The sequence below is a fragment of the Hypomesus nipponensis genome, chromosome 19, assembly GCF_054491055.1.
Source record: "Hypomesus nipponensis isolate SF chromosome 19, ASM5449105v1, whole genome shotgun sequence".
Lineage (NCBI taxonomy): Eukaryota > Metazoa > Chordata > Actinopteri > Osmeriformes > Osmeridae > Hypomesus > Hypomesus nipponensis.
This window is the reverse complement of record NC_140379.1, coordinates 8,196,013-8,223,691: the sequence shown is the minus strand read 5'-3', so window position 1 is coordinate 8,223,691 and position 27,679 is coordinate 8,196,013. Positions and strand designations below refer to the sequence as shown.

Below are 27,679 nucleotides of genomic sequence, written 5' to 3'. Positions count from 1 at the left end.
GTGCATTCAGAGGCAGAACTAACTGTTTGATAAAAAACTGTTTTATCACTTGTCCTTATCAAGGAAGCTTTAGCTTACCATTGCATGTGAGGAGTTACTGCATTGTGGATGCACAGGTTGTTGTACTGTAAAGCATATGCAGTCAATAGAGATCAACCATCTGGGCAATAAAAAGAGAGAAATACCATGAAATTCCTTGAATCAATAGGAGTCTTCTGGTGCTGTCTGGTCTTGTGGTGCCTCTGCACTAGAACTACGGAGACAGGACATGAAGCAGATGGAGTTGACTCAGACTGTTGTGACAGTCCTGCAGGTCCTCGTCACTTCCGTGCACCTCCAAAGATCCCCTTTAATCATCATTAGTTTGTCTTTCTCTGTCCTTCTTCGTTCACCCCCCCCCCTTTCCTCTGTTCTCCCTAGCCTCTGTCCTTCCATCCCCTCCTTAAGTCTCCCACCCATCACTCCTCACCTGTCTTGTACTTCCCTCCCTCCCTCCCTCCCTCCCTCCCTCCCTCCCTCCCTCCCTCCCTCCCTCCCTCCCTCCCTCCCTCCCTCCCTCCCTCCCTCCCTCCCTCCCTCCCTCCCTCCCTCCCTCCCTCCCTCCCTCCCTCCCTCCCTCCCTCCCTCCCTCCCTCCCTCCCTCCCTCCCTCCCTCCCTCCCTCCCTCCCTCCCTCCCTTTGTCTTCTCTTTCCATACTCCCTCCTTTCTCTCAACCACCCCATCCTTCCTTCCACTGCCATGCATTCTCAATAGAGAATCTCTAAGAGCTATGCATCAAGTTCAACACAAATGTACCGAAGGCCTTGCACGCTCCACAGAGCATAATAACACTGTAGAGGAATAGTTGTTAGATGTACTGACCATGGCTTATTACCTCCATCTTGTGGATGTCTCCCTCTTCTTTTTCTTTCTCTATTTCTCCCTCCCTTTCTCGTTCCCTCTCGACACTAAATTGTCATTTTCAATCTCGTTTCCTCTTTCTCCCCACGCTGTTGTAGTTGTCGTCCAGCCCTGTGATGCTAGGGTTGGTGCGTCACTGTCATAGGCGAAGCCCCACTACGTTCACTCAGTGACAGGTTCAAACATCAAGAAGGGGCCCTGAGACAGACAAAACCACAGGTTTCTCCATGGTCAAGATACCGCTGACAAATAGGGAAGGAATCCAAAATCACATGTTTATGAAATTAGAATAAATCAATTGGAATGAAGGCGGCTTTGAGAACAGACAGCGTAAGATATCCCCTGGTTAGGCAAGGCAGGATCGATCGAAGATGATAAGTGGAAATGAAGAGGTGTCAGCCTGAATGGAGACAAAACGATACAGTATGGCCAGGCCCGTTAAAGGCAGACATAGTCATCTTCACATCAAGATCTGGAGCAGCTTGTTGCTCACAACCATGCTGAGGTGCACCAGTGCCTCAAGCCTCTCAGTTGACACGGATAATTGCTGCTTGTACAATCAAAATAGGTCCTGAGTGTCATTGTTATAGCATGAGTGCTTAAGAATTTGACCAGATATTGAAGATGACACTTAAGACATTATAGTTTTTTAATATGACAGAAATATGACTTTACATTGAACATCACCAAAAAGGCGGGGATCAAAGATAAATAAAGCCTCCTTACAAAATGCTGCAATAAATCACAAATCAAACATATAATTAATACTCTTACATTTGAATTTTCTTTACATAAGTAATATTTACATATTTGTTTTTGCCCTTTTTTTTACATTATTCCAAACGAAAACAAATCTGTACCTTTTCGTACAAACAATTCTTCATACTTCCAAAGCAGAGGTACAAAACCTATTCCATATCCTCCTGAGAAGATGCTGGGCCATGTTCTAGTGCATTTCATCATTATATTTAAGGCTACACAAGGTTCGTGGAAAGGGTTATCAAATATATATTCCTATCACTCTTGGGAAATGTATATGCTTGGCTTTAATCTCTTGATTGTCCCTTGTAGAGAGCGAGAGAGCTTGCTCTAATGAATGTGTTCTGCTTTGCCAGGCGGGCTTTCCTGTTTAAGCCATTAAGGATTGGTTTCATTTAATAACCAATTATGACTTCTGACAACATATCTGTTTCCTTTGCCAATTATAAACACCATAGGGACCACTGTAACTTTTTGATAGAAGGTGCGTGTCTCCATGCTTTTAACACTATCTACAAATGGCAATGACCCTGCATAAAAAATCCAAGAGAAACTGTCAATTTTGTACAGCATGAATCATTTGACAGCTACGGTACTCCATCCTTCTTCATGTTGGCTTGATGGTTCAGACTGAGACACAGCTCCAGTGCCTCCTAGTGGCCATGATGTGCCACAGCCTCAATTGACTGAAAAGGCCCAAAATGCGATTTGTTCATGTGTATTAGACAGGATTACACACCAGAAATGAACAAATAGTAAAGAAATGACATGAAGCAGCTCATTGACTCGCCCATACGCTTCTGGACTCAAATGGTATAATGACAGTCTGTAGTCCAAAAGAAGGATTCCAAACGTCAAATCTGGAGTTATTTCTTTCCCAAAAGCACTATAACTGAGTCAATACATATCGCAGTTAAATGATGCATTTGTGAAAGCATCATATCCGGGTTGGGTTATCATTTTAAAATTTTTTCCAGTAGACACCTGTCCAGCAGGTAGGAAATTCAAGCAGAACTGAAAGTAAAGTCCAATGGGGGTTTGGAGTCACGACTCAGCTTTTCTGATGAACTGTACAGTAACATGTACATTTGACCAACATCCAAATGAATGAGAGATTTGATATCTAGGATTTTCAACGGAAATCATCAAAATGATATGGAACCTTTGAGAAGACAATACGCTGAATTTCAACAAGTCTTATTTTTGTTATTTAAAAATACAAGTGAAGTACAACAAATCAATGGAGTGCTCAATAGCATTAAATGTACACAGAAATAATGTGCTGAAGTCCTACCCTAAATCCCTTGAAAACCAAAACATCTATGAATCTACATCATTAGCTGGCTTCAGTCATGCTTTTAAATGGTCTGAGTGAACCATTTCTATCCAATTTTTTCTGTCTACTCTACAGCCATGTGTTTTGTCAAAACACATACATTTAAAAGGACGTCCATTGGAGAACAGGAGTATGCTACATGTGAGGTTATATGCAGTTCAAACACAGGAGAGGGAGAGAGGATGTTTGCTAGTATTGTTCTTCTCACCCAGGGTAACAGATGACCACACCCAAGTCTGCTCAGGGACGATTGCCTTTCCCGCAAGTCTTCATCCTCATTGGCAGAATAATGCACTGAAACATTTCTAATGGACATGAGTAACCGGTCACCGCTCACAGGTGCCACCCATTGGCTGATATCTCCGACGGTACAGGGGGCATTGAATTAACTTGTTCATTTGGGGCATACGCTTCTTTTCAGTTCTGTGTGGAGGCCTCTCACTAGACCATCCTACCAGGCATCACGTTCGCGGCCTCTGATGTGATAGTGGTATCCATTAGGTTGAGGTTTTTTTCCATCAGGTAACAGTCAGGAAGGGCGAGGCGACAAGTTAAGGTAATTGCACATGGAGCTCATGATTCATTTTAGACATTCACATCCTTTTCCTGTTCTCCACAGGCATGTGAGTGGCGTCTGGGGATGTGTGTGTGTGTGTGTGTATGTGTTTGTGTGTAATTACTCAGAAGGGGTACATGTGTCTTTTGAGTGTGTGTGTGTGTGTTTATGTGTGAGGAGGTTGGGGCGTTGTATGGGCTGGGCACTTTGGCATCTTGGCCTTACATTCAGCTGGTGCAGTAGGTTGGAGAGTGTGTCATTGCATTGCTGTTGGGAAGCTGAGCACCAGAGGAGCCGTGTCAGCAGTAGAAGATGTCTCCCTCCAGGGCAGGCTCAGGCAGATGCTGGGAGGAGTCTGTGGAGAGAAGGGCCGTCGTGTTTATTGTCAGCTTTTCAACATTCTTCAAACCCCCTGACCCTGTGCTGTCTTGAGGAACTGTCGATGGCCACAGCGCAAAGGCTGATCCTTCATATCTTCACAAACTTTGCAAGCGTGTCTTCTTTCATGTATTCTGTGGGGGATCTGACCGTACCTGGAGCCTGAGCACTTGAACCCTTGCCTTTCTTCTTCTTCTTCTCTTTCTTATCCTTGGGTCTGGTCAGCTGCAGGAGCAGGTTGGGGATCTGGTTCTCCCCGGTCTGGCCCCCACCGCCCCTGACGGAGAACGGGTTGAGGGTCTTGGACTTGGGCTTGGCCTCCGGCTTGGAGAGAGAGTCCTTCCTGAGGGAGGAGGAGTACTCCAGCTCCCCGGACTCCCCCTGCTCCAGGGACAAACTGCTGCCCCCGGGGAACCAGAGGGAGTCCTCAGACGTGCTGGAGGGAGTCCGCTGCATGCGCCTCTGGTAGAGGAGGAGAGGGGGGGAAGTGGGAAGAGGAGAGGGCAGAGGGGGGGAACATGAGATGAGCGGGAGGACAGGAGTGAAGAAGCAGGCGGTGAGGTGGGGGAGAGGAGGAGAGCAGGGGGAAAAAAGATAAAAGGAGAGGGGAGGAGGAGAATGGAAGTAGAAGGGCCGGGTGAGAGGAGAGGATAGGAGGACAGGGCAGCAGGGGGTTAGCTTACAGGGAATGGTTAAAAGGTTCTGCCAGAAGTCTTTGTGGCCTTTGGTCACATTAAGAAGTGATTGGACTGGGGATTTCAATGAATCTGAATATAAGATGAGGTCTACATGTTTCATGGGGCTGTTTCAAGTAGATCTATAAGAGCCTGTGTACAGCATTAGTTTGTCAAAGTAATTCCAAACTCTGGTCAGTTCTATACTGCACTGAAGGATGTCACTCTCCTGACGAGTTGCAGAGAAGGTATAGATATCAAGGACGATCCATGTTGCATCGTTCTCCTTGACGCAGTGGACAGAGACCCTTCGGTGAAGTCCCTTAAATCCTTTGCCACATGGAGACCTTAGGAGGCATGCGGTCTCACCTCGGCCAGCCTGAGCTGCTCCATCCTCTCCATCTCTCTCTGGACCTGCTCCCTCTCTCGGTCCAGCTTCCTCTGGGCGTCCCTCAGCCTCTCCAGGTCCTTCTGGTACTCCTCCTTCCTCCCCAGCAGGTCCTGGCGCTCCTCGTCCAGCTCCCTGCGCCTCCTGCCCGTCTCCTCCTCCTGCACGTGGAGCAGCACCTCGCGGTCGGTCAGCTGCTGCTCCCGCTGCTCCCACTCCCTCTCGCGCCGCCTCTTCTCCTCGGCGTGGGCGGCCTGCTGCCGCTGCAGGGACGCCATCTCCTGCCGGTGCTTCTCCAGGCTGCGCTGCTTCTCCTGCTCGATCAGGGAGTTGGGCCGCGACGACGGCCGCGACGAGGACGAGGAGGCGGAGGAGGGGGGGCGGTCGGTGAGGGCCTGCCGCTGGTCCTCGATGAAGGTGTCTTGCTGAACCACGACCGCCTGAGGGGGGGGGGGGGGTGAACGGGCACGACCACACACAAGGTAAGGGTGAAGGCTTGACCGTACGTCCGACCAGTGCAGAAGTCTACGGGACTGGGTGTGGTTGGTGTGTGGAGCGCGGACGCATACCTGCAGCGTGTTCAGAAGGTCGTGGAGGTGCGTGACGCTCAGGAGGACCTGCTACAGGAGGACAGCACAGCGGTTGGCCAAGTGCATTCAAGTGTGAACGACAGTTTGAACCGTGGTAGCTTTGTGATGCTACCGTAAAGGGCTGGACAGAAAGAACACCTCACCTCACTGTTCTTCTTCAGGAGCAACAGCAGGTTAGCATTTCCTCCCTGTAGAGAGATCATACACACGCAAAGATGAGGCATTTGTTCAGGACAAGAGAGGGCTCTCGTAAAACGAGAGGGCACTGTATGTGTGTGAGTACGTCAGACAGTTTACAGTAGGTGTGTGTGTGTGTGAAAGCAAGGGTCTTCTGACGACCGGGACTGGGAATGCACAGCTCAGTCATTACGTGCATTTAGTGTCTCTCTCATTCCAGAGAGAGCGCCACCGTTCCTGTCTCTTAATGGAGCTCCTTTCATTTTCATCCTCTAACACAACTAATGGCCACCATTAGCTATGGGAGCTCGCAGGAAGAATCAAGCAGCTAATTCATTGGTGAGGGAGGATGAATTCATCTTAATGGCAGGGTTTCTGTACAGGGCTGCCAGTACTGCAGCCCCTACCTGTCTGACTCAGGGCAGACTGGATCAAACCTGAGTGTTCTTGTGTTATGGTGTCACCGTGTGTTTCAGTGCTTCAGTGTTTGAGTGTGTTTCAGTGCTTCAGTGTTTGAGTGTGTTTCAGTGCTTCAGTGTTTGAGTGTGTTTCAGTGCTTCAGTGTTTGAGTGTGTTTCAGTGCTTCAGTGTTTGAGTGTGTTTCAGTGCTTCAGTGTTTGAGTGTGTTTCAGTGCTTCAGTGTTTGAATGTGTTTCAGTGCTTCAGTGTTTGAGTGTGTTTCAGTGCTTCAGTGTTTGAGTGTGTTTCAGTGTTTCAGTGTTTGAGTGTGTTTCAGTGCTTCAGTGTTTGAGTGTGTTTCAGTGCTTCAGTGTTTGAGTGTGTTTCAGTGCTTCAGTGTTTGAGTGTGTTTCAGTGCTTCAGTGTTTGAGTGTGTTTCAGTGCTTCAGTGTTTGAGTGTGTTTCAGTGCTTCAGTGTTTGAGTGTGTTTCAGTGCTTCAGTGTTTGAGTGTGTTTCAGTGCTTCAGTGTTTGAGTGTGTTTCAGTGCTTCAGTGTTTGAGTGTGTTTCAGTGCTTCAGTGTTTGAGTGTGTTTCAGTGCTTCAGTGTTTGAGTGTGTTTCAGTGCTTCAGTGTTTGAGTGTGTTTCAGTGCTTCAGTGTTGTCCGGAGTGTTGCGGTATTTCAGTGGGCTGAAAAACGTTCCGGTGTGTTTCAGCAGTTTAGTGTGCTCCAGCGTGTCGCGGGAAAGGTCGAGACGTTTCTACGGTCACCACTAGGTGGCGTACCTTCTTCAAGACGCTGTCTGATTCAGTCCTGCGAAGGTCAGCGGTGTCCACTTCCTCTTCCTTGTCTCCGTCTGTCAGAGGAGAGACGCTCGTGAGAGGAGCTTTGAGACAGCAACACCCAGCACTGAGTTGACCCTGGTGGCTTTAGATGAGCTAAGGGTGGTGGTTTGGTGTGTCTTACTCTTGGAGATGTTCATCTGGTGGCTGTCGAAGCCACCGAAGGTTTCGGCCCGCCGGGGCAGACACACGGGGCCCACCCCCCCTGCTCCTGCAGCCTCTGGGCTCGCGGCCGCCTGCTGACCCACCGCCACGGCCCCCCCCAGGCTGCCGTTAACTAGCACCTGCAACGTCTCCACTGTCACACACACACACACACAGATAGACCAACACACCGAGATACAGACAGACACACACAGGCAAACAGGAAGGAACATACAGAAAAAAGAAAAAAAAGAGAGCCAGACAGCATGTCAGTAATCCAATCATCCTAACAATGTTACAGACAGTGTCCAGGACACAAACACCACAAGCGTATGAGCCACAGTTAAAGCAGTATCTCAGGCTGGTTATACGCGAAGGGGTTCTCATACTGGGGAAAAAAAAGCCTGGTACATTTCATTTCTACGATCAAATTAAATGTCATCAGAGTAAATGAAGAGTGTCCTGTTTCTCGGTGAAATCCATCTACAGTTAGTCTCCTATAGAGCCCTGGTGTGACCCCTCACCTTCGTGCAGAGCGTCCTTCATGATGGGCTCTCCCCTGGGCACGTCCTCGCTGCTGGCCCTGAACAGCACCCTGCCCCTGGAGCTCTGCTCCTCCACGGGGCTCCCGCACTCGCACATGTCCCTGAACACCTTCATCTTCTCCTCCAGCAGAGCCACGATCTGCTCATCCTTCTTCCTCAGCATGTCTGAAGGGGGGGGTGCGAGGGGGGTGGGGGGTGGGGGGGCATAGGAGGGTCATCGATCACTTATGGAACATTTGCTGTCGAGTACACAAGACAAGAAGACACAGAGCGACAGACACAGCATTGCTCCTCACCTCTCATCTCCTTGGCCTTGGTCTCCAGCTGCCTCTTGTCCTCCTCTGTCTCACTGGGGATGCCCTCGTCGTCATCCTTGTCCCTGAGGATCAGACCCAGCGGCGTTACACGTCTGTCACCTCAGCGCACACACACACACACGTCATGTTGTCACCCGCACTGCGGTCCCCCTCCAACCCTCCACACACGATACACAGCCGCTTCTCCATCACATCCTCTCAAAGCACACACTGTCGAAAGCCACCTTGTTCATCACAACATGACTCACAACCCATGGGCACTCCACAAACACACTGGTCCTCCTGGCGACACACAGACACCCCTGCACGTTCTCCCCAGTGTGCAGCTAAGACGGCCCTGCCCCCAGTGTCAGCCTGGCTGAGGAAGCTGGCAGTCCAGCACAGAACAGGATGTCTGAGGATGAAGTCAGGATGAGAGCAGTAAACACTTGACTGTCTCTTCCTGCTTGTTGCTCAGGGCCCAAAGTATAATCCTCTGTCTGAGCGGCCAGCTCCCTAAGCAGATAGAGCATTAGAGTATCCGCTAGAGAACATCCTCAGGTAGGCTAGTCTTAATCCTTCGACTGACGCCAGGGTCTGGGGATCAGGCTCTAAGGTGGGGGTGGATGGGTCCCGGCTTGGTGTAACTGCTGGGGGGGGAAAGAGAGGGGGAAACTCACATGGAGTGCATGGCGTCCTGGATGAGCTGCATCCAGGTGTTGCGCTCGTCCTTGGTGCTGGCCAGGACCTCCACCATCTCGGGCTTCTGGATGCCCGCCGTGATCAGGAAGAGACCTCGCTCCTCGTTGGCCACCTCGCGCACGATCAGCTTCTGGAGCGAGATGACGGTGGAGCGCTGATCCTGGAGGGAGAGGGAAGGAGGAAGGGAAGGAGGGGTTATGGAGGACGGAGAGGAGGGGAAAGAGGTGGGGCAGGGAAAGAGGGAGGAGATGGAGGTAGACAAAGGGAGGGTGTGAGGTTAGCATGAGAGGGAGAGTGGGAGAGGATTTATAGATGAGAGCGAAAAATGGATAATGTTATGATATATTTTTACAGCACTGTCCATCATTAAGCCAGTCACCCTCCTCCCCATGAACTCTACTTACATTGTTATGTACTGTATTATGTACAGTTTGTTTATGTAATGATGGAATCAATAGATGACGTCATACCGAAAATGCCCGCCTCAAATTGAAATGACGCAATCACATAATTTTTCCATAATCTTAGATCATTGGTCTAAATATAGCCTGCCCCCCAAAATGGGCCAATCCGTATCGACCACAGCTGACATGTTTCCGTGACAAAGCTGCTTATTACGCACCTCTGTTTCCATCCATGCTGTGTCTGCAGGAGAACCTAACCAACCCAGCCCAGAACCAAGCCATGAAAATGTAATTGGCGCAAGCATGGAAAAACCAGTGAAAACCTTGTATAACTGCAGGGTAGGATGCCAGTAGGCTGCCAAGAAGCCTGCGTAGCGGTGTCTTTTACAGCTTTATTGTAATCAGCTAGCCGCCGTCCGCGGCGGACTAGCCTTACGCAAGACCTTACTGCGCTAACCTAGCATACTGCTAGCCCATAGCATGTGTTCAGCTGCAACAGTTGGATAGGAAAATCTGACAGCCTCCACTCCCACTCTGCCACTGAATGGAGCCTTTATTACAGGGGAGAGGCGAAAGGTGGGAGGAGGGCGGCAGAGAGAGAGAAAGAGATAGTGAGGAAGCAAGAGACCGGCGGGGCAGAGGGAAGAGAAGGGAGGTAGAGAGAGAGAGAGAGAGAGAGAGAGAGAGAGAGAGAGAGAGAGAGAGAGAGAGAGAGAGAGAGAGAGAGAGAGAGAGAGAGAGAGAGAGAGAGAGAGAGAGAGAGAGAGAGAGAGAGAGAGAGAGAGAGAGAGAGAGAGAGAGAGAGAGAGAGAGAGAGAGAGAGAGAGAGAGAGAGAGAGAGAGAGAGGAGAGAGAGAGAGAGAGAGAGAGAGGGAGGGAGAGAGAAAGAGAGAGAGGGAAAGAAGGGATGTGGAGTCGACGAGGCAGAGATTGTAGGAGGGCAAATCAATAACATACGAGGGAGGCGAAGACGTATTTCTGGTCTTTCTCCTGGAGGAAGAGGAAGACGTCTGAGAGCAGCATGGCCTGGACATCTGGAGGGAGATAATGAAGCAGGAAGCAGGAGGTTAGAGGCTGGGGCCAAGGGAGGTGGAGGCTGGCTAAACACAACCAGACAGAGCTACAACACCACCTGAACATGACAGAGGCACAGGGAAAACAAATGCATGTCCATATTTAAGGCTTGACTTGTTCTTCTCATCTTGAATTTGGAATGATTTTGGCTTTCTATGATATGGCAACCTGGTCTCATGCTGTTTCGTACGCATAGGCACTAAAAGTAATGTACAATTAACGTATAAATAATGTATCCCTAACCCATGGGTAAATACGTTGTTTTGCTTTTTTTCTCAACAATTGTTCTCTTAAAAAGCATGGTTTAAAAAAAAATATTCAGTGTAGCACAGAAAGTGGGACAATCGTGCTCTGGGATACAATTCAAAAAATATATAATTCAAGTGCCTATGAGCACAAAACAGCTTGATACCGGGTTGTAAATGGTGCGCACACTCCAGTGTCTTGTTAAACACTAGAAAGACTAGAGAATGAATCAGAGTAAATATGAATGGGAGAGATGTTGAGTGAATATGAGCAAACAAGGATTTGAAAGGTTTTTAGAAGAAGGGAGAGAGATGTGTGTGTGCGTGTGTGTGCCCGACTGTGTGCGTCCTCACCCTTCAGTCGGCCCTGGGCGTTCTTCAGCTGCAGGGGCCCATCGTGGATCAGTCTCCGCCCCCTGACCAGATCCTCCCTGGCGAACATCTGGCCGCTCTTCATCCTCATGATGGACTTGCTGTCCGTGCGGCTGTACACCTCCTTGAGGCGCCGCTTCTTGTCGTGCTCGTTGACCTTGCTGTCCACCGCTGCCAACACCTCCTTCACCAGACGCAGGGCCTCCGTCAGGTCCTCGTGGTCCTGCTCTGCCTCTGGACGGGGGTGGTGAGAGGGCAGGTTAGCTGATGTACACTACTCTCTCTCTCTCTCTCTCTCTCTCTCTCTCTCTCTCTCTCTCTCTCTCTCACACACACACACACACACACATGTTTGTATTGCTGCTCCTGTGGGGACGATTCAGTCCCCTTCAGAAATCTTATTTTCCATAATCGTAACCCAAAAAACCTAACCTGAAACCTTACCCAAGCCCTTGAAACTATCCATAACTCCTAACCCCTAACCGATAATGCAATTCTAAAACATGATCCTAACATTAGACTTCTTGTGTGCCACCTAGAAACAGCGGCACACAAGAAAATGTCCTCCTAAGTGTTCCTTATTTGATTATTGTTGATGGGACTTCTGGTGACGAGCCCACACGCACGCACAGAAACAGGCCAGCAGCTGCACAGCTCAGGTAAAGAGGCTACATTACATTTTCCAAACCATGTAAATATATCCGACAGGGCATGAAAGAGACCTCAAAAATCACCTCTGGTGTAATCACAGCCCCCCCCCACCCCCCACCTCTCCATACACACACCCTGTGAAATCTGATTGCTGTTAATGTAAACACAAATGAGCCACTTCATGTGGCCAGCAGAGGTCTATCCATGGGACCGGTCTATTTACTGAAAAGCTGACTCCCTCCTTCCCTCCCCTCCTCCATCTCTCTCCATTTCCCCCCTTGTTCAAACAAAGAGGGCTGGTTCAGCCATGAGGTAGTGTAAGCCTCAGTAGTCAGCCTGCCGGGCCGGTTCTGGATACAAGCCCAGCTTTCCACCACAGATGGCAGCCAGTCGTGTGAGATTTCACATTAGAGTCATGTTGACTAGACTGGGGGGAGAGGGGGAATGATAGAAATAGGGAAAAGAGAAAGAGAGAAAACTTTTGAGCGAGTAAAAGGAGAGAGGAAGCAGGAGTGAATAAGAAGAAGAGGGAAAGAAGTAGACAGGGCTCAGAGGTCAGAGGTCAGGGAGGCTAACCCTAAAGCTAAACTAAAAGGTAAGACGCCGCGCTGCATGTGTGTGAAAGGTAAATGCTAAGGCTAGGCTAACCGTTTGTGTGCTGTAGTATCCTCTGCATCAGCACTGGGTACTTTGTTATCCTCTGGGTCACAAGCAAGATGCATTCTGGGATGCCTAACCGTCGCACAATGCTGCTGCTCATCTTTTTCTGAAAGACAAACAAACAAAGTCAGTTCCTAATCTTGGCAAATCTGCAACTTTTATACATTTGTACAAGCAGGACAGTCAACAGAGTTCTGGCAAAAACTGGACATTCTCCCTAGAAAAGTTAGGCTGTAGTAGAAGAAGTAGTGGTGTAACAGTATTAATCTAATATCTGTTCACACTGACACAACAAACAGCTAACCTTGATAAAGGCCTGGAAGCGTTTGTCTTTGGTTAGAAGCTCCTTGTAGAAGTTGACCGCCTCATTGTGGCGGCTGCAGAAACGTCCGTACACTCTCTTCATGCACTCGGCGTTGGACCCTGAGAACTGGACCGCACGGGAGACAAGTTCACTCCAAGCAGCCTTTGTCATACAGACAGACCACTAGAGCTATGAAAAGGATGGAAGACATGTCCTCTATCCTGTGGATGGACTCATTTATGACTCTTTTGTATGTTAATACTCCCTGTTTAAGGCTTACAGTAAATGCGTGGGTTTGAACCATGGCCAAAAGATTGAGCGTTAATTTGCTTTCAAATTTAAATGTGAAAGAAAGAGGGGAGCAGAACACAGGCTTAACATAGTCATACAGCAGGGAAGTGTCAATGGGTTTTGAAACACCATGCGTTTCATTTTTTTATTTTTTACATTTCCGTCCAAGCAGATGAACCGTCCAGCCGGCCCCTCGACTGACCTGGTTGACAAGGACGTCCCCTATCCTGTGGATGACAAAGCCCCCGGCGGTGGCCACGTCCTCCTGCTGGCTGTCCCTCTTCCTCTCCAGCAGGCGGCTGAAGAGCTGCGTGTGCAGGTCCAGCAGCTCGTCCAGCACGGGCAGCACCCTGTCCACCGTCTGGCCCTCCAGCTGCACCTCCTTCTGCAGGCCCTTGCTGTACACCTCCGACATGATGCGCAGGGTCCGCACGTGGTGCATCTCCGTCTGGAGCAGCTCTGGGAGGAGGGAGAGGAGGGCGTGAGATACGGAGGGGAACGGGGGTGTCGGACGGAATGAGATGGGAGGATGGGGAAAGGGAGTGAGTGTGGAGTGGAGTGTGACATGCAGTGAATGGTGTGTTTGAGTGTTTGTTTCACAACCCATCAGTATGTATCAGAACCAGGATGCTCCTCTATGACAGCGTGTCATGGGCTCGTCAGCACCACAGCACACCGACACGGTGGGTCCACGCGTGTGCACTTGGTCAGTACCATAGATGACGTCCTGCCTCTTGATGACGTCCTTCTTCAGCTGCTTCAGGAACTTCTCCTCCACCGTGAAGGTCCATGAGTCAGCCTCCAGCTCTTTCACGTCTGCCTCAAACTCCCCCATCAGTTGGCTGTCCATCATTTCCGTCCCTGACGCAAGCGCGCACGTAAATGCACACACACACGCACAGGCACGCACACACACACACACAAGCACACACACAGCTCAGTTCAGACATTGGGCAAATAATTCAGTTTTTGTGAGTGGATTTAAGCAGAGGCCGACCATGAAGGACACTTCCCCAAAAGACTGCCACTCAGTTCGCTCTCTGTTTTTGTTCTCCTATCAAGGACATGGACTGCCTTCTTATACACAGAGCCTGTCTGAGCACTCAGCTGGGATGCAGCTTCTCAGACAGCAAGGGGGTGGGGGGAGAGGGAAAGAAAGACGGAGAGGGATAGAGAAGAAAGTAAGGGATGTAAGAGAAACAGAGATAGAGGGATTGAGAGGGAGACAGAGAGTGCACAGTTCATTAAGCAACACCTGACAGCAGTGTAGCGGTGGAGCCCTACTGACCTTCATCTGTCAGGGACTCTGTGGACTCATTGACCAGGCTAGTCTTGTGCAGGGAGTCAGTTGACTGGGACAGGTACCGCCGGCCCTTGATAGGAATGTCATCAAACACCGGCCTGGTGTGGGTACAGAGAAGAGGGTGAATCAATATCATGATGTAGATAAATATGTAAGGTACGCATTACATTTGATAGATTATTTACAAAATGGTATATCGACTATATAAACACGAAACAGCCACACCTAACATCGATGTTTAATAACAACTCTTGTTTTCATCTGTGTGTCAGTGAGTAAGTGAGTGAGTGTGGGTGAGAGCTTGCGTGTGTGTGTTACCCAGCAATGTTGCTGATGGAGATGCTCTTGGACAGGTTGGTGCTGTTGAAGGGCATGATGCTGGTGTGCCTGCGTGAAGGGGGCACGACCAGCGTCGAGTTGTCCTCAGGAACCAAGATGGCCGACCGGGGCCGCTCCTTCATCCCAGTAGCTGAGACAGAACACACACGTCAGCCACAATAATCCACCTGGTGTCAAAAAGGAGACGCTCTAACTGACATATTTATAGATATTCTTAGTGTAGTGTCTTTGTTTAGTTTTTTAGTTTTTTGGGGGGCAACATGGCATGACTTTAACTCTAAAAAAGGTTGTTTCTGTCCCTCTCTGTCTTTGTATTGGGTTGAATTGGGTGATGCTTTGTTGAAATGCAGCTTACGTTTTGACCTCAGGATGACTACTGGGAGGGTGTTTGAGTCTGTTACTGCAAACTGCTGTTTGGGGAACTGGAAGAAAGCACAATAAACCACCAAAGTTTAGTTGATCAATTGAATGTAAAAGTATTCTTTCATTCTTTGTCACATAATGTCTATGTACATAAAGTTACCATTCATGGCATCAAGTACTTATACAACAGTTGTTCGAAGCAGCACCTTTCTGTGCAGTGCCTTGCTCCAGTATGGGCTATGCTGGTAAAATAACCCCACACTAGGATCCTTGCCTTACCTTCATTTTCACCTTTGCACAGCTGGGCAAGTTTTCCCTACAGCTCTTATGAACGTGGGTGTTACAGTCTGACGGAAGAAACAAACAACAAAAAGAAAAAAAGTCATGAATAAATAACAAGAAATGGAAAAAGAGAGAAGCCTAACATGTCTTATTGAGAACCATTTCAACAGAATAATAGGCCCCAGGGCCTGTCCTCTAAGATCTCTCTGTCTGCATAATGCAGTGGGAGTACAGATCTGGCCTCGCTCTTCTGAGCCAGCCAGAAAGGCCCCACCAAAGCCCAGGGAGTAACAAGAAGCAGGCCGTCAGCAGGCTGGGCGGGTGAGGGGGAATGCTGGTCTGGGTGATGCAATGCAGGGTAACACTGTTGACATGGAGGGCCATGCCAGGGTTCCATCTACCGCTACGCACACCTGGCTGCACTGTCAGACCAAATCCCGCACAGAAAAACCTGCCAAGTCACGTTGCTTTTGTGAGCTGTCTATTTAAATGACACGTTATAACTTCTTAAGCATCTTTACTCGGAATGAGAAAGTTCCCACATGATAACTTACAGGGGGGGGGGGAATGTTCTTTGACAGTTTGATCGTTTTTTATATCAAGCATTGTGCAGAAAAGTTTTCTGGATTCCCTAGTTTCCCCCATTAGATGAGATGTCTCTCTAAACGTTAGGTTTTCATTTCCATATAGTACATGTTATGACTTCTCTAAACAGCTCAATGACATCAATAAACTAAAAGGAGATCAATCTGTAAAAGCCTGCTTCTTTGACAAAAAACAAACATTTAAAACCAGATGAAAAATTGGACCCAAACATCCAAAATACTGAAAGCACCGCAGAAACGTCTAGATCTTGGCACACGATGTGAAACACATTGGATTTCAGAACAACAAGGGCTATTTTGCAAACGTCTGGCCTGTAGCAGAGTCAAAGCGGTAGTGAGAAGTTCTGGGATTCATTGCAGTAATAGTTTCCTCTTTTCTGTCTGTTTTGGGGGGCAGTTCCAGGACTTGTGCAACTGGCAGCATCCGCTTAGTGTTTCTGAGAAGCCCAGGGTAGGCGCTACAACCCTCCTTGCTGTCTGCTGTGAATGGTCTGAGTTAGCAGTCTGAAGCACTGACCAGACGCCATAGTCCCAAAGCTAGATTGACCACCTATGTTGTGAATGAGCTGCACCAAACTCAGTACAGGGTTAGTGGTTAATATGTTTGCAACTCTTCTTACTTGTGCAGAGGAAGGCTTCCTTGTTGTTAATAGTTTTGTTGCACTGCTGGCAGGGACCTCCCACATGCGCAGAGCTGACAGTGGTGAAGAGATGGCCATTCAACGTTCGTTTGTCTCTGTCTTTTGCCTCCCGCTCTTTATCTCTGCTCTTCTCTCGCTCTTTTTCCTACATGGGGTGGAGGGTGTGGGGACAAGAGTAATTAGAAACGGAGACAAGAACAGAGCCAATGTTGTAATGGAGCTTCAGTGTGTTGGGTAACTTCAGTGTCATTCATTTAAAGGGCGTTCTGGGTTTGTCCATAAAGTCTTGTCCAGGTTGGATTGTGATTGTATTAAGTGACATCACTTGATGTGAGTCCTACAATAAACTTGAAAGTCGCTATTTTAGAAAGCGCAAAAAATCCTGACACAGACAGTACAGTGGGGTGCAGAAAGAAGAAAAGAGTTTAGATTCTCATGGATTTAGATCATACTCCACCCAAACCCATAGGAAATGTCAAAGTGGAGTTTCCACATGTTCTTTTTTTTTTTTTACTGGAAGGCAAACATAGGCCCCTAAACCTAGCATGACCGCAACAGTCATACACATTAGTGCTTATTTATTTAAATGGCTTTACAGACACCATGATGTTGTTGTAACTACACCAAGACCACTAGGAGTTCATGTTCATTATGACGAGTTGGTACTGAACAATGCAACAATGATTTATAAGAACCGCACACACAAATAAACTAAAATGATTTAAACAAACCCTATTTTCAACTTGAACAATTCCTGGACAGGCAAGTTTAAGTATTTCCCAAAAATTACTAAACTCACTAATGGAAAAAACTGTCAACCATGGAAAATCTTCAGCAAGAATCTTGTTTTCATCCACACTTTATGATTCACAATATAATGAAGATGCTGGGGAATTCAGATCACTTACAAAGGCATAAACACAGGATTACAAAGTGGAAGAAGTGTGAAATAGAGAAGACATAAAAGGCAATGTTTCAGTCATACACAGAAGGGCCCACAGCACAGGAATGGACACAACAATCCCACTGGCCATAACTTGGCAAGCTAGTAAACACTTCAATCCTGCTACTTCTTGTCAAGCTAGTACACATATCAGCTTGTCTACCTCAAGTAAGCTAGTAAACACTTCAATCCTGCTACTTCTTGTCAAGCTAATACACATATCTGCTTGTCTACCTCAAGTAAGCTAGTAAACACTTCAATCCTGCTACTTCTTGTCAAGCTAGTACACATATCAGCTTGTCTACCTCAAGTAAGCTAGTAAACACTTCAATCCTGCTACTTCTTGTCAAGCTAGTACACATATCAGCTTGTCTACCTCAAGTAAGCTAGTAAACACTTCAATCCTGCTACTTCTTGTAAAGCTAATACACATATCTGCTTGTCTACCTCAAGTAAGCTAGTAAACACTTCAATCCTGCTACTTCTTGTCAAGCTAGTACACATATCAGCTTGTCTACCTCAAGTAAGCTAGTAAACACTTCAATCCTCCTACCTCTTGGGACTTGTTACCCCTAATCCTCACAGAGAGGCCATGGCTGTCCAGAAACCTCCGATACATCATGGATACATGTTCCAGCCACACACACCAGCACAGACTAGAGGCTGCTGCCACAGCACTGTTGCTCCCATTAGGGGAGGAAGACAGACAGGATGGGGAAGTAGCTGACTGTGTATAGGGGTGGGGGGTTATCATGGACCTCAACTATCCACCATTACACTGCGTACACAATCCCTCTTCAATGAATAACCCATTTTTTTATCTCTTTTTTTTTTTTTTTTTTTTGTGGTGTTGATCTAGGGAAAGGAAGTCATTTGTGTTTTTAAAAAGGCTGTAGAAAGGGAATCTGATTAGTTGGAGAAAAAAAGAGGATATTACTGCTTTCACTCTGAGTATAGACATATTTGATATGAGTGTCATTTTTTTTCTTCCTACATGCTTTTTTAAAATAACTTAATTTGGACAAATTAAGTGGTTGGAGGACATCTTTGCAAAGCTGTTGAGTTGTGTCTGAGTAAGTAAAAAGAGCAATAAATAAAAGCATTAAGTGGCCAGCTATCTTTTAAAGGGTTGTCACTTTAACCTTCTTAGCTAAAGTCATCAGAGAGAAGTCAGAAACCACAGTGTGTCTCATCTTCCTGTTTCTCTGCTTCCTGTAGCGAGTCCCTGCCACCTCACAACTCACACCTCTGCCAACACAGGCAGCTGCTCTTTTGGTGTCACTTCCTCCAACATGTATTCACTGCCTTGCCGCTGGGTGTTTTGAATGATAATGGGTTTTGTGTGCATACATATGTATGTGTGCATATGTATGCATGTGTATGTGAGCTGTAATACGTATGTGAGCGTGTGTACTCACCCTGGTCTTCTTGTACATCTTGCTCTTGAGGTAGCTGAAGGTGCGGCTCACCTTGGTCCCACTCTTCCCCTCTGTGTCACTTCTCAGAGGCCCTGGCTCCTCCTCAGAGATACTGAGACACACACACACACACATAGCTCTTAACAACAACCGTGACCAATGAGAGACACACACACACACACCTGATATACAGTATCGATACTAAGGGACAATAGTATCATTCACTCCACCTGTATGCCAGAGAGCCTGAGGTGCTGGAGAATGACCTCATATCTGGAAGGAAACAGGAGAAAAGACGATTAGCAGTGGCAAGATGAGTTCTTTAGCCGACATTATAATCAAGAAGAAAATATATACTCTTCTCTGGCATTTCTGAGGCCGATTCCATATTTCAGACTGAGAAGACAACTTTCACAGATGCCGCTTTTGGTTTCTCACTAGATCTACAGTACCTTCACGGTTCAAGATAAACACGCTGGAATGGAATAGTAGGAAAAAGACAAATACAGTATATTTCAATATGCCTGAATGATGCACTTTCCAAAAAATCACTAAGTATAATGCGGATCTGTTTGGTATCAACAACACTGAGCATCCACAGTCTTCCAGGAGAAATCTCCATCTCCTCTGCTGTTGAACTCTGCCCCAGTCTTCTGAGTTACACAAAATATGCAAAGGCATCATGCTGCCGCTTTCTCTGAGGTCGCAGATCCAAAAGAGGATAAGGGGACAAGAGTTGGCCCGGGTGTGTTGGTAGCAACACAGTCAAGGAGCCCCAAAACACTCCAGAAAGCATTTGAGTAGAAAGGCTAACCTCCTAGGTCAGATTGGAGAGGATGTGAGATTTTCAACACTGCCAAGTTTTCCGATTGCTGGGATATACAGTTGAGCTTGTGAATAGAGTATTACATGCTTGGTAAATAGCCCCAGCATGATTTATTATTCTCATCGTTCCAAGTCCCCCTGTGTTCTATGGGAAGGGTTCTAAGGTCCGTAGGTTCACCCCCCATCACTACGGAGGGGCTGGTCTACTGGGGAGCATCTGCAGTATACTTACTATAGTCTCCATCCTCCTCGTCCTCACTGGACGAAGAGTCCAGCGAAACAACAGATTTAGATTTGGGGAGGATAGGCGAGAGGTTGAAGGAGAAGGAGATTCTCCTCTTGCGGTGAATTCGGCGCACGGCTAGGGGGAGGTTCCAGAAAGCGGCAGGGAGAGACCAGAACATGCACTTTTCAAACCCACCGACTTTGGCTGAGCCACTTAGTAACCGTGGTTTATATTCCACAGGGAGAGATGGGGTGAAGATACTTTTGGGGAGTTTGGGTGGGAGGGGGGGGGGCGAGGCCACAAAAACTAGAAGGAATTGGCCATCACACAGCTACCAAGCAGTGAAACTTGTTAAGAGACTAAGCAGGGAGTTTATAGGAGAGGAGGAAAGGAGAGGAGGAAAGGAGACACTTACCATCCGTGTCTCTCTGGCTGATGGCTACCATGGAGACTGACTTGGTGAGGGGAAGGGTCATAGGGGGGCAGCTGTGCCTCAAGGGACGATACCTCCTTGTCTTCTGCAACAGAACAACAACCGACAACAACCGTAGAGGTCATTTTGTAGTAAACAAAAAGACAGACGGAAGTACACTGGTAATCCTTGGAACTGAATGGTGGCTTTTGTTGACCCTGCGATCGTTAGCACCAAAACGATTCTGTTTGTCATCACGTGATGGTGAGTTGTTGAGGGTCTGTGTTGAGGTACCTGTCCATCCGTGACAGTGCGCTCAGCCAGGTCAGACTCGTGTTCCTCTGTGAGGGACACCAGCGACCCAGCCCTCTCCTCGCTGTGCTGACGGACCACACCTCGCTGAGGCTCCAGGGTACTGAACTGCTTGGCGGAAGCGCTCCCATCATCCCTTTCTGCACTCAGGCCCTCCAGGCTGTAGCTAGGGGGGGGGGGAGGGAGTAGGTTCAAGGAACTGCAGTGTGATGTTTGTATAAATGAAGCTAACAGTATTATCCCTCCACCTCTCTCAGACAGACAGAGACACATGCATAGTTCCGCCTACAGTATGTTTAACCAGCTGAGAAATCAAAGTTTCTCAGGAGCAAACAAACTCCAACATCGACCTGTTTGCCTGTTTTCAGTATGCAAAACACCAGAGCACTGACTTGCTGGTCAAAGATAATTATATAGATTACACACTGATCAAGCCAGTACACTAAGGAGCACCTGGAGTATGTATGAGACTGGCCTCTCCGCATCCTCTATATTTTGTTCTCTAATCTCAACTCGTTATTTCTGATAGTCAACCAGCAGATTAGTAGAATGAAGTATGCTAAATGACAGTTAGAGATTAAATCTACTGGACAGCAGCTCATCAGGAACAGGGTATGAGGGTATGGTTGGAGAGTGCTGGTATAAAATATCCTCTTTAAAATGACATTTGTTTTTTGTTGGTAGTATTTTATGCAATATTTCTGGTATTATAATTCTACTTTAGTCTTAGCTCTAGTCTTGTATACATCTCAAATGATGGATCACTGATTCAATACATCTCAACAAAGAGAATAGTTGAAGCATATGATTAGCAGCACTTACCTGTCCGGTGGACCACTTATGTATATCACTATGTCAGTCATTTTTAAATGCTTTAGTACATTTAGGTAATTATCCCAAATACTCCTTTATTGTAGTCCACTCTGTTGTGCGTCTCAGAAACTCTCTAAACGCTTCCAGCTTTACCAGTTAATCAGTAAATATCTACAGTATAATTGACCATATCTATCAGTGTCTGATCAAAGCTGACTAGTCAGGCAAGCAAAGCAGAAACATGAACAACAATGAAGAAGCCACTCTCGTTCTTCCTCTCTCACACACACATGCAAACACATACACATGCACACATACAAACACACACACACAAAACTATGCAAATCTGAGAGCATGCAAAGTTTTGTGTCACATTCAAAGGGGTAGGTTCCACCATTACACAGGGCAGGGAACACCCAGACACACACACACACACACACAGACACACACACACAGTACCTTAGGCAACTAACCACATCCAGGCCAGGGCTGAGGGGGGCTTCAGGGGGGCACCAGCTCATACTGACAGGGCAGGGAAGCATGGGGATGGGGGAGATAGAGGGGAGATGGGAGGGGAGAAGGGGGAGAGGGGTGGAGGATGGAGGGGGAAGGATATAGACAAGATGGAGTTATTGGGATGGCTAATAAAATGGACTGAATGCGAAAGATAGCACGAAGCGTCGCTGTCTGTAGCAGTCACTTAGTGAGTATGAGGGACCAGTGTGGCTACACTAAGGTTGATGCCTACTACAGCTGGACACTAATACAACTGCTCGTGTCCTCGGTTTTAGAGAGAAATACATACAATGTTTTATATTATGCATCCAAACAGCAAACTTGGTTTTAATACCTTCTTCTATGAAATGTTGTCTTCCCCTCCCCGTGACTTCGTACAGTGCTGGAATGGAGGGATGAACATATAAAGAGAAGAAGGAGATGAGCGTGAGAAGCTTCACAGGGAGTTGAACACATGACAGGATGAGAGCCAGGATGACGTGATATAGACATTGTTGTCATGATCTCAACTCAAAACGGCTCACAGAATGATGGGATAACTATGAGGACATCTATGATCCAACGACACCTTCATTTAGAGGACATTTAGTGTTTTGTTTTCGAGGGACAAGTATAGACTTGTCATCCCGATATCTATAGGTTCACATGCAACTGGCAGCTTGTTTGATCGTCACAGCCGCATGACCAACATGCCCTACATGGAGCGGGCTGTAGGAAGTAGAGTCAACAAAAAAACAGAAGTTCCAGGGTGACTTTTCGTTTCCCTATCCAGGAGGAGTAGCTAGCAAACAGACAAAAGCTCCCCCCAGGGCCCTCTGCCTCAGCTTGGCTCACGACGAAGCGTCTCCGCCCACACATGACAAATGGAGACACAGCTGCTCACTGTAGGAGGAGAGGAGGAGGAGGAGGAGGAAGAGCCAGACCCCGGGGAGTGCTGGAGCTCTGTGTACACACACCAGCTAACTACCGCAACGGACTCTCTCGAACTCTGTGTTCAAACACAGACGTACGCTTTGAGGCCCTTCTAGAATGACATGGAAATGGTTCCATAAGTGCCTTTCTGAAACACAATTTGTATTCGACCTGTCACATCTTATTTACCAAGAGAAGAAGTTATCAGAAGAGTCTAGTCTCTTATCACAGATGTTGCCTGTGAACCAGGCTTAAGGCTGGATAGGAAATACACTAGTGTGGTCCAAAGGTTAACTCTCTGGGACTGACTCATCAAAACAATACATAAACAATACTTCCGGAGTGCCAGATGTCTATGATGAGAAAAGACTGTAGGCAAAAACTTTGTACAACTTTGTACATAATAACTTAGAGTATTCCCTGAATGGGACTGTCTCTAGACTGTTCAGAATATTCTCTTTGACTTCTCCTAAGTGGATAATATTGTCTGTTTACACATTTTCAGGTGTATCTCCTCAACAATTCACTATACCACTTGGGTAGGTTTTCTACCCTGTGTCCTTAGCTCTGAATGCCAGCCCCAACCTCACCTTCTCTGCTTCATGTCTGTCTCTCCAACTGCGTTCTTCCCTGGCCCCCAACTGTGGCGTCTGAAGGGAGAGAGGGACCGTATGCTGGGCCGCAGGATGCCCGAGCGCCGGGGTACTTCTGTCAACCTGTCCTTAGCCTCCTCCTCTGTCTCTCCTCCACCCCCTGCTCCTTCTCCGGCGTTAGCCCCAGGCTGGCTGCCCTCCTCTGGGCTCCAGCTGCTCCGCAGCCCCTGGCCTTCCACGCAGCTCTCTGGGCTGGAGCTGGTCGGGCCCACGCTGGCAGTGTCGTCTGTGGAGGAGCACGAGACGGACACCTCGCTGGTGCTGTCCCCACCGGTCACAGTGTCATCACCCTTAGGACCAAGGGCAGAGAAGGGTAAGTGCAAGGTCAAGGTCAGGGCTTCTGGTGAACTACTGTACTCCTCTTCCGTCAGAAGTAGTTTCTAGAATCCTCTCTTGGTGTAGAGTTTTAAGCAGTCATAAAACATATGCTCTTATACTGTTTAGAATATTAGGTTATTGTCTTTTTTGTCTACTTATCATACAGTATGTTTTTGTTGGTAACTTCCTGGATACCTTCATGTCGGATGAGTAGTCAATGGTCAGACAGCCAATAGGAACATAGCAAAGGTCAGGTCATGTGACATATGATCACATATCTTTTTTTATTCTTCCTTCTACAGAACTTCCTGCTTCCATAAACCTTTGATTTATACAACCGTACTGTTTTCTTTTATATATATATACATTAAGAACTCACTAGAAGCATTAAGAAATGTTGAAAAAATGTTGAAAACAAGATACATATTCACATTGTCTTTAAGTCTTTAAAGTGTGGTTTGTCATTGAACACACTCTCTCAGTCCACATGCCCACTCCTTCATTGGTTATTACACAAAAAAAAAATCCCCAGAAAAAATGTAATCTGATCTCATTTTAGAGTTGCAGGCAGAAGTGGTCATGTCCTCAGACAGGAAGTGAGGCAATGCTGTGTAAGATGAGGGAACGTCACCTTACTATGCAACTTAAGTGTGTGTGAGTGCTAAGTATTAGTTTTTGTGGTTTGGTATGAGGACAGAGTGTGGGAACCTGTGTGGGAAACAGATACACACACACATGCACATCAAGGCACAGTAAAGGCAATTTGCAGCTAATTTCTAGGTGTGAGGTTTAACCCAGGCCATTGTGCAGGGCAGCTGCTGCGTGTGAGAGAGCTGGAAGGAGCCAGAACAACACAGTGGTCCTCTTGTTTGGGTAGGGGATGAAAGCTCCTCATTCATGTGCTATAGAGATGACTTCCCCTGAGTATGAGTGTGTGTGTGTTTCTTTATGTGTGTGTGTGTGTGCATGTTTATTTCTATGCCTGTGTACGGGCGTATCGTAGGCATACATGTGTGAACGCCCATGCGTGATCATACAGTCTCTGTGTTTGTGCCATTTCTCAGCAGACTGGTGGGGGCTGGAATCAGGCCTGCCTGACTATCATGGTGAAATGTACAATCCCATGACCCCCTATAGGGAACCCCCTTGACACATTCCCCCAGCCCCTAAGCTGCACACTCATTCATTCACTGTTTCAAAACAAACTTCAAAGAGAAGTTGAAGAGGCTCTGCGGTACATACATCACCAACCCATTCACAAATACTAAATTAACCTCAGGCCGAAATCAATGAGTACAAAACAAACACGTTCATGGTCTCCTCCTCTGATAAAACATGAAATCGCTTTTGATACACGAACAACAAAGAATAAATGAATCCGCCGAAAAGAATGGATGGCCATGTTAGACAGATCAGATGTGTGGTTGGCGTCCAGATGACCTCACCTTCCTGAAGACGCAGTCCTCTCCGGCGTCTGTGCTGAGAAAGCTCTCGGTGTCACTGCCAGAGTCTCGGGGGCCGGAGGAGACGCTCACAGGGGGACACACGGGCGCCTGGGGACAGTCTGGGACACACAGGGACAATGAAACACAATCACGGTTAGAACTTAATAACTGGCCTTTTATGTGCATACTTAGTTGATGTTGAATTTCTCAATGCACTATAAATGCATCCACTGGTTACAGTTAAGGTAGGTTGTCCTATGTCGTGTTTTAATGTGCATAACTTTAAAGACTGCAGTGACAACACACCATTTTCACATTCCTGGTTCAAGGCTGACAGCCCACATAGTTCGGCAATGCATTATACAATCATAGTTGTGGTGAATAGTCAAAATACTGTACATGACAATGACATGCATCCTTGAGACTTTCAGTGTCCTTGATTAAACTTAAAGAGGAATAGCTAACTTCTCCACTGACAAATCCTGAACCTGCAGTTAATTTGGATGGGTGATATCACCCTTTAAGTTTGATGTTTTTCTTCGGTTTATTTTTCTTCTCATTTATCTGTTCTTGGAAATAGCAGAAAGCAGAAATGAGTACCCTACCCCTTCTTCCCACCCCCACCCCCACCCCATGTGACCCAGTGTAGATGGTGTGTGGCCGGGCCATGAATCTGTACTCTGGGGACTGTCAGCTGCTCTCTGACACAGCCAAGGGGACAGACAGGCAGGGGACAGACAAACAAGGGACTGTCTGTTCTGTCGGTCTGTCTTTTCCCACTGACTGGGAGGGTAGGTGTCTGATTAGCTACTGGTGTGGCTGGCCTGCTGGCTGAAGGAAGATCCAGCTATCCAACCACAGACACAGTTGGCTAACACACACAGAGGACCTTTTCTCAGGCTCTGCCCAATGACATCTGTGCAGGAAAACTGGCAAGGGAGTGTGAGCTTTGACAGCTGTCACACACAAACACACGCACAAACACACACACACAAACACAAACACACACTAACAGGTGTGAACAACCTCATTTAAATGAGTCTGAGTCATATAGTTAGTTCTCGGGAAAAAAGAGTAATTTATTTTTGAAGTTCTCCTACATCACTCCTAGGTACCTATGATGGTGAACAGGCTACATACACAGACAAATGGCATGTACATTGCTAACCCCCAAACAGCATGTGTTCTGTGACACATAACCTTCTTCCTTCCGCATTCCTACTAACCTTTGTGTGTCAAATTATCAATGTTAACTGCCCATGTTTAAAAGTCCAAGTCTTCTATGACAGTGTGAATGCACTGATGAAGATGGCAGGACTTTCAAAATAAACAGCACACCAGTATAATGGTCTCAGTTGAAGACTTTGCAGCCCTCACCTGCAGCAGCATCACAACATCACGGTTTACACCTGTTCTCCTCTACTCTCTCACACACGGCCGCACAATATGCTCTGTTTAGCTGTTTCAGCAGAGACATGGGGAGAGGGCGGTATTTAATGAGTAGTAGTAAACAGTCAGAGATAGTTAGAGGGAGATAGAAAGACAGATCTAGAGTTCTCTACTTCAGACTAGACAAGATCTCTACTTCAGACTAGACAAGATCTCTACTTCAGACTAGACAAGATCTCTACTTCAGACTAGACAAGATCTCTACTTCAGACTAGACAAGATCTCTACTTCAGACTAGACAAGATCTCTGCTTCAGACTAGACAAGATCTCTGCTTCAGAGAGGATCTAGCAGAGTCTCCCCAGCTGTAGCAGGTGAAGAAGCTTTAGATTGACTCAGACAGGCGGCTGTTGTCTGCCCCAGTCCCAGACCACAGCCCAGGCCCCAGTCCAGGCCCAGGCCCCTGTCCCTGTCCCAGCCCCAGCCCCAGACCACAGCCCCAGACCACAGCCCAGGCCCCTGCCCCAGCCCCCGTCCCAGACCTTAGCCGCAGCACAAACTTATTTTTCTATTACCTTGTTCTTTTGTCTATTGCACTCCCTTTCTCTTCCCCCTCTAACTCTTTTTCTTGTTCTCTCTTTCTTCCTCTCTCGCAAACAAAAAGTCCCATCTCTTTTGTAACTCCATCTCTTATCCCCCTCCCCCCTTCTTCTCTTTCTCTCACCCTCTCTCTCTCATTCTCTGCCTAGTGTTTTGGCAGGAGACTTCACCATGAATCGGGGGGGCTGGAGCGGTAGCCTGTTTCACACTGTTACAATAGCCGTCTTTGTTCTAGAGCCTTCTCTGTCCTTGTTCCATTGATCCATCAATCAACTTTTGATTGAGTCGCTAGAGGCTGAGGATGGAACTGGAAGGGGGAGAAACTGTCTTCCCTTCACTGCTCTTCTCCGGGTGTTGACACAGTAGACGGGCGAGATCGACGTGTGCATGTTCTCTTGATCTATCATTTCAATTTGGAGGAATAACATTGGTGAAGTTTGTACTATTTTTACATTTTATTTTTCACGCTGAGAAAATCCACCGAGTATTTTTTTTTCAAAATATGTCTACTTTTTTCCTCAGCTTTATTTCAAAGTGCCCGACCACCTACTTGACACAGTGCATCAAACAACAAGTCCCCGATCTGCCTCCCAATGCTGTCAATTTCAGTGAGTTTGTATCTACAGCAATCCAAATACATTTCAACATGCATACACTCCCCTTATAAATGAGAAGCC

At 47.2% G+C, this 27,679-nt stretch overlaps 1 protein-coding gene across 5 annotated transcripts in view; it reads right to left on the bottom strand.

Annotated features, from left to right (window-relative positions):
* Positions 1–1,536: 1,536 nt before the first annotated feature.
* akap13a (A-kinase anchoring protein 13a) overlaps positions 1,537–27,679 on the bottom strand; it is a 56,694-nt gene continuing 30,551 nt past the window's right edge. For 2 of the 5 annotated variants that reach the window (XM_084681895.1, XM_084681893.1), the window contains 29 exons: positions 25,015–25,133; positions 23,189–23,541; positions 22,021–22,068; positions 21,630–21,692; positions 20,340–20,523; positions 20,049–20,151; positions 18,813–18,855; positions 18,583–18,694; positions 16,201–16,366; positions 14,973–15,040; positions 14,686–14,752; positions 14,310–14,460; positions 13,977–14,089; positions 13,403–13,549; positions 12,891–13,147; positions 12,398–12,523; positions 12,082–12,199; positions 10,765–11,016; positions 10,049–10,125; positions 8,666–8,847; positions 7,986–8,068; positions 7,669–7,854; positions 7,125–7,298; positions 6,944–7,014; positions 5,726–5,770; positions 5,562–5,612; positions 4,974–5,432; positions 4,086–4,392; positions 1,537–3,907 (listed from right to left, as the gene is read on the bottom strand). In XM_084681895.1, the coding sequence (XP_084538021.1) occupies positions 3,852–3,907; positions 4,086–4,392; positions 4,974–5,432; positions 5,562–5,612; positions 5,726–5,770; positions 6,944–7,014; positions 7,125–7,298; positions 7,669–7,854; positions 7,986–8,068; positions 8,666–8,847; positions 10,049–10,125; positions 10,765–11,016; positions 12,082–12,199; positions 12,398–12,523; positions 12,891–13,147; positions 13,403–13,549; positions 13,977–14,089; positions 14,310–14,460; positions 14,686–14,752; positions 14,973–15,040; positions 16,201–16,366; positions 18,583–18,694; positions 18,813–18,855; positions 20,049–20,151; positions 20,340–20,523; positions 21,630–21,692; positions 22,021–22,068; positions 23,189–23,541; positions 25,015–25,133 (4,181 nt within the window). In that variant the 3' untranslated portion in view covers positions 1,537–3,851. The remainder of the gene's footprint in view (positions 3,908–4,085; positions 4,393–4,973; positions 5,433–5,561; positions 5,613–5,725; positions 5,771–6,943; positions 7,015–7,124; positions 7,299–7,668; positions 7,855–7,985; positions 8,069–8,665; positions 8,848–10,048; positions 10,126–10,764; positions 11,017–12,081; positions 12,200–12,397; positions 12,524–12,890; positions 13,148–13,402; positions 13,550–13,976; positions 14,090–14,309; positions 14,461–14,685; positions 14,753–14,972; positions 15,041–16,200; positions 16,367–18,582; positions 18,695–18,812; positions 18,856–20,048; positions 20,152–20,339; positions 20,524–21,629; positions 21,693–22,020; positions 22,069–23,188; positions 23,542–25,014; positions 25,134–27,679) is intronic. The other 3 variants (XM_084681894.1, XM_084681896.1, XM_084681897.1) reach the window with 3 other exon arrangements.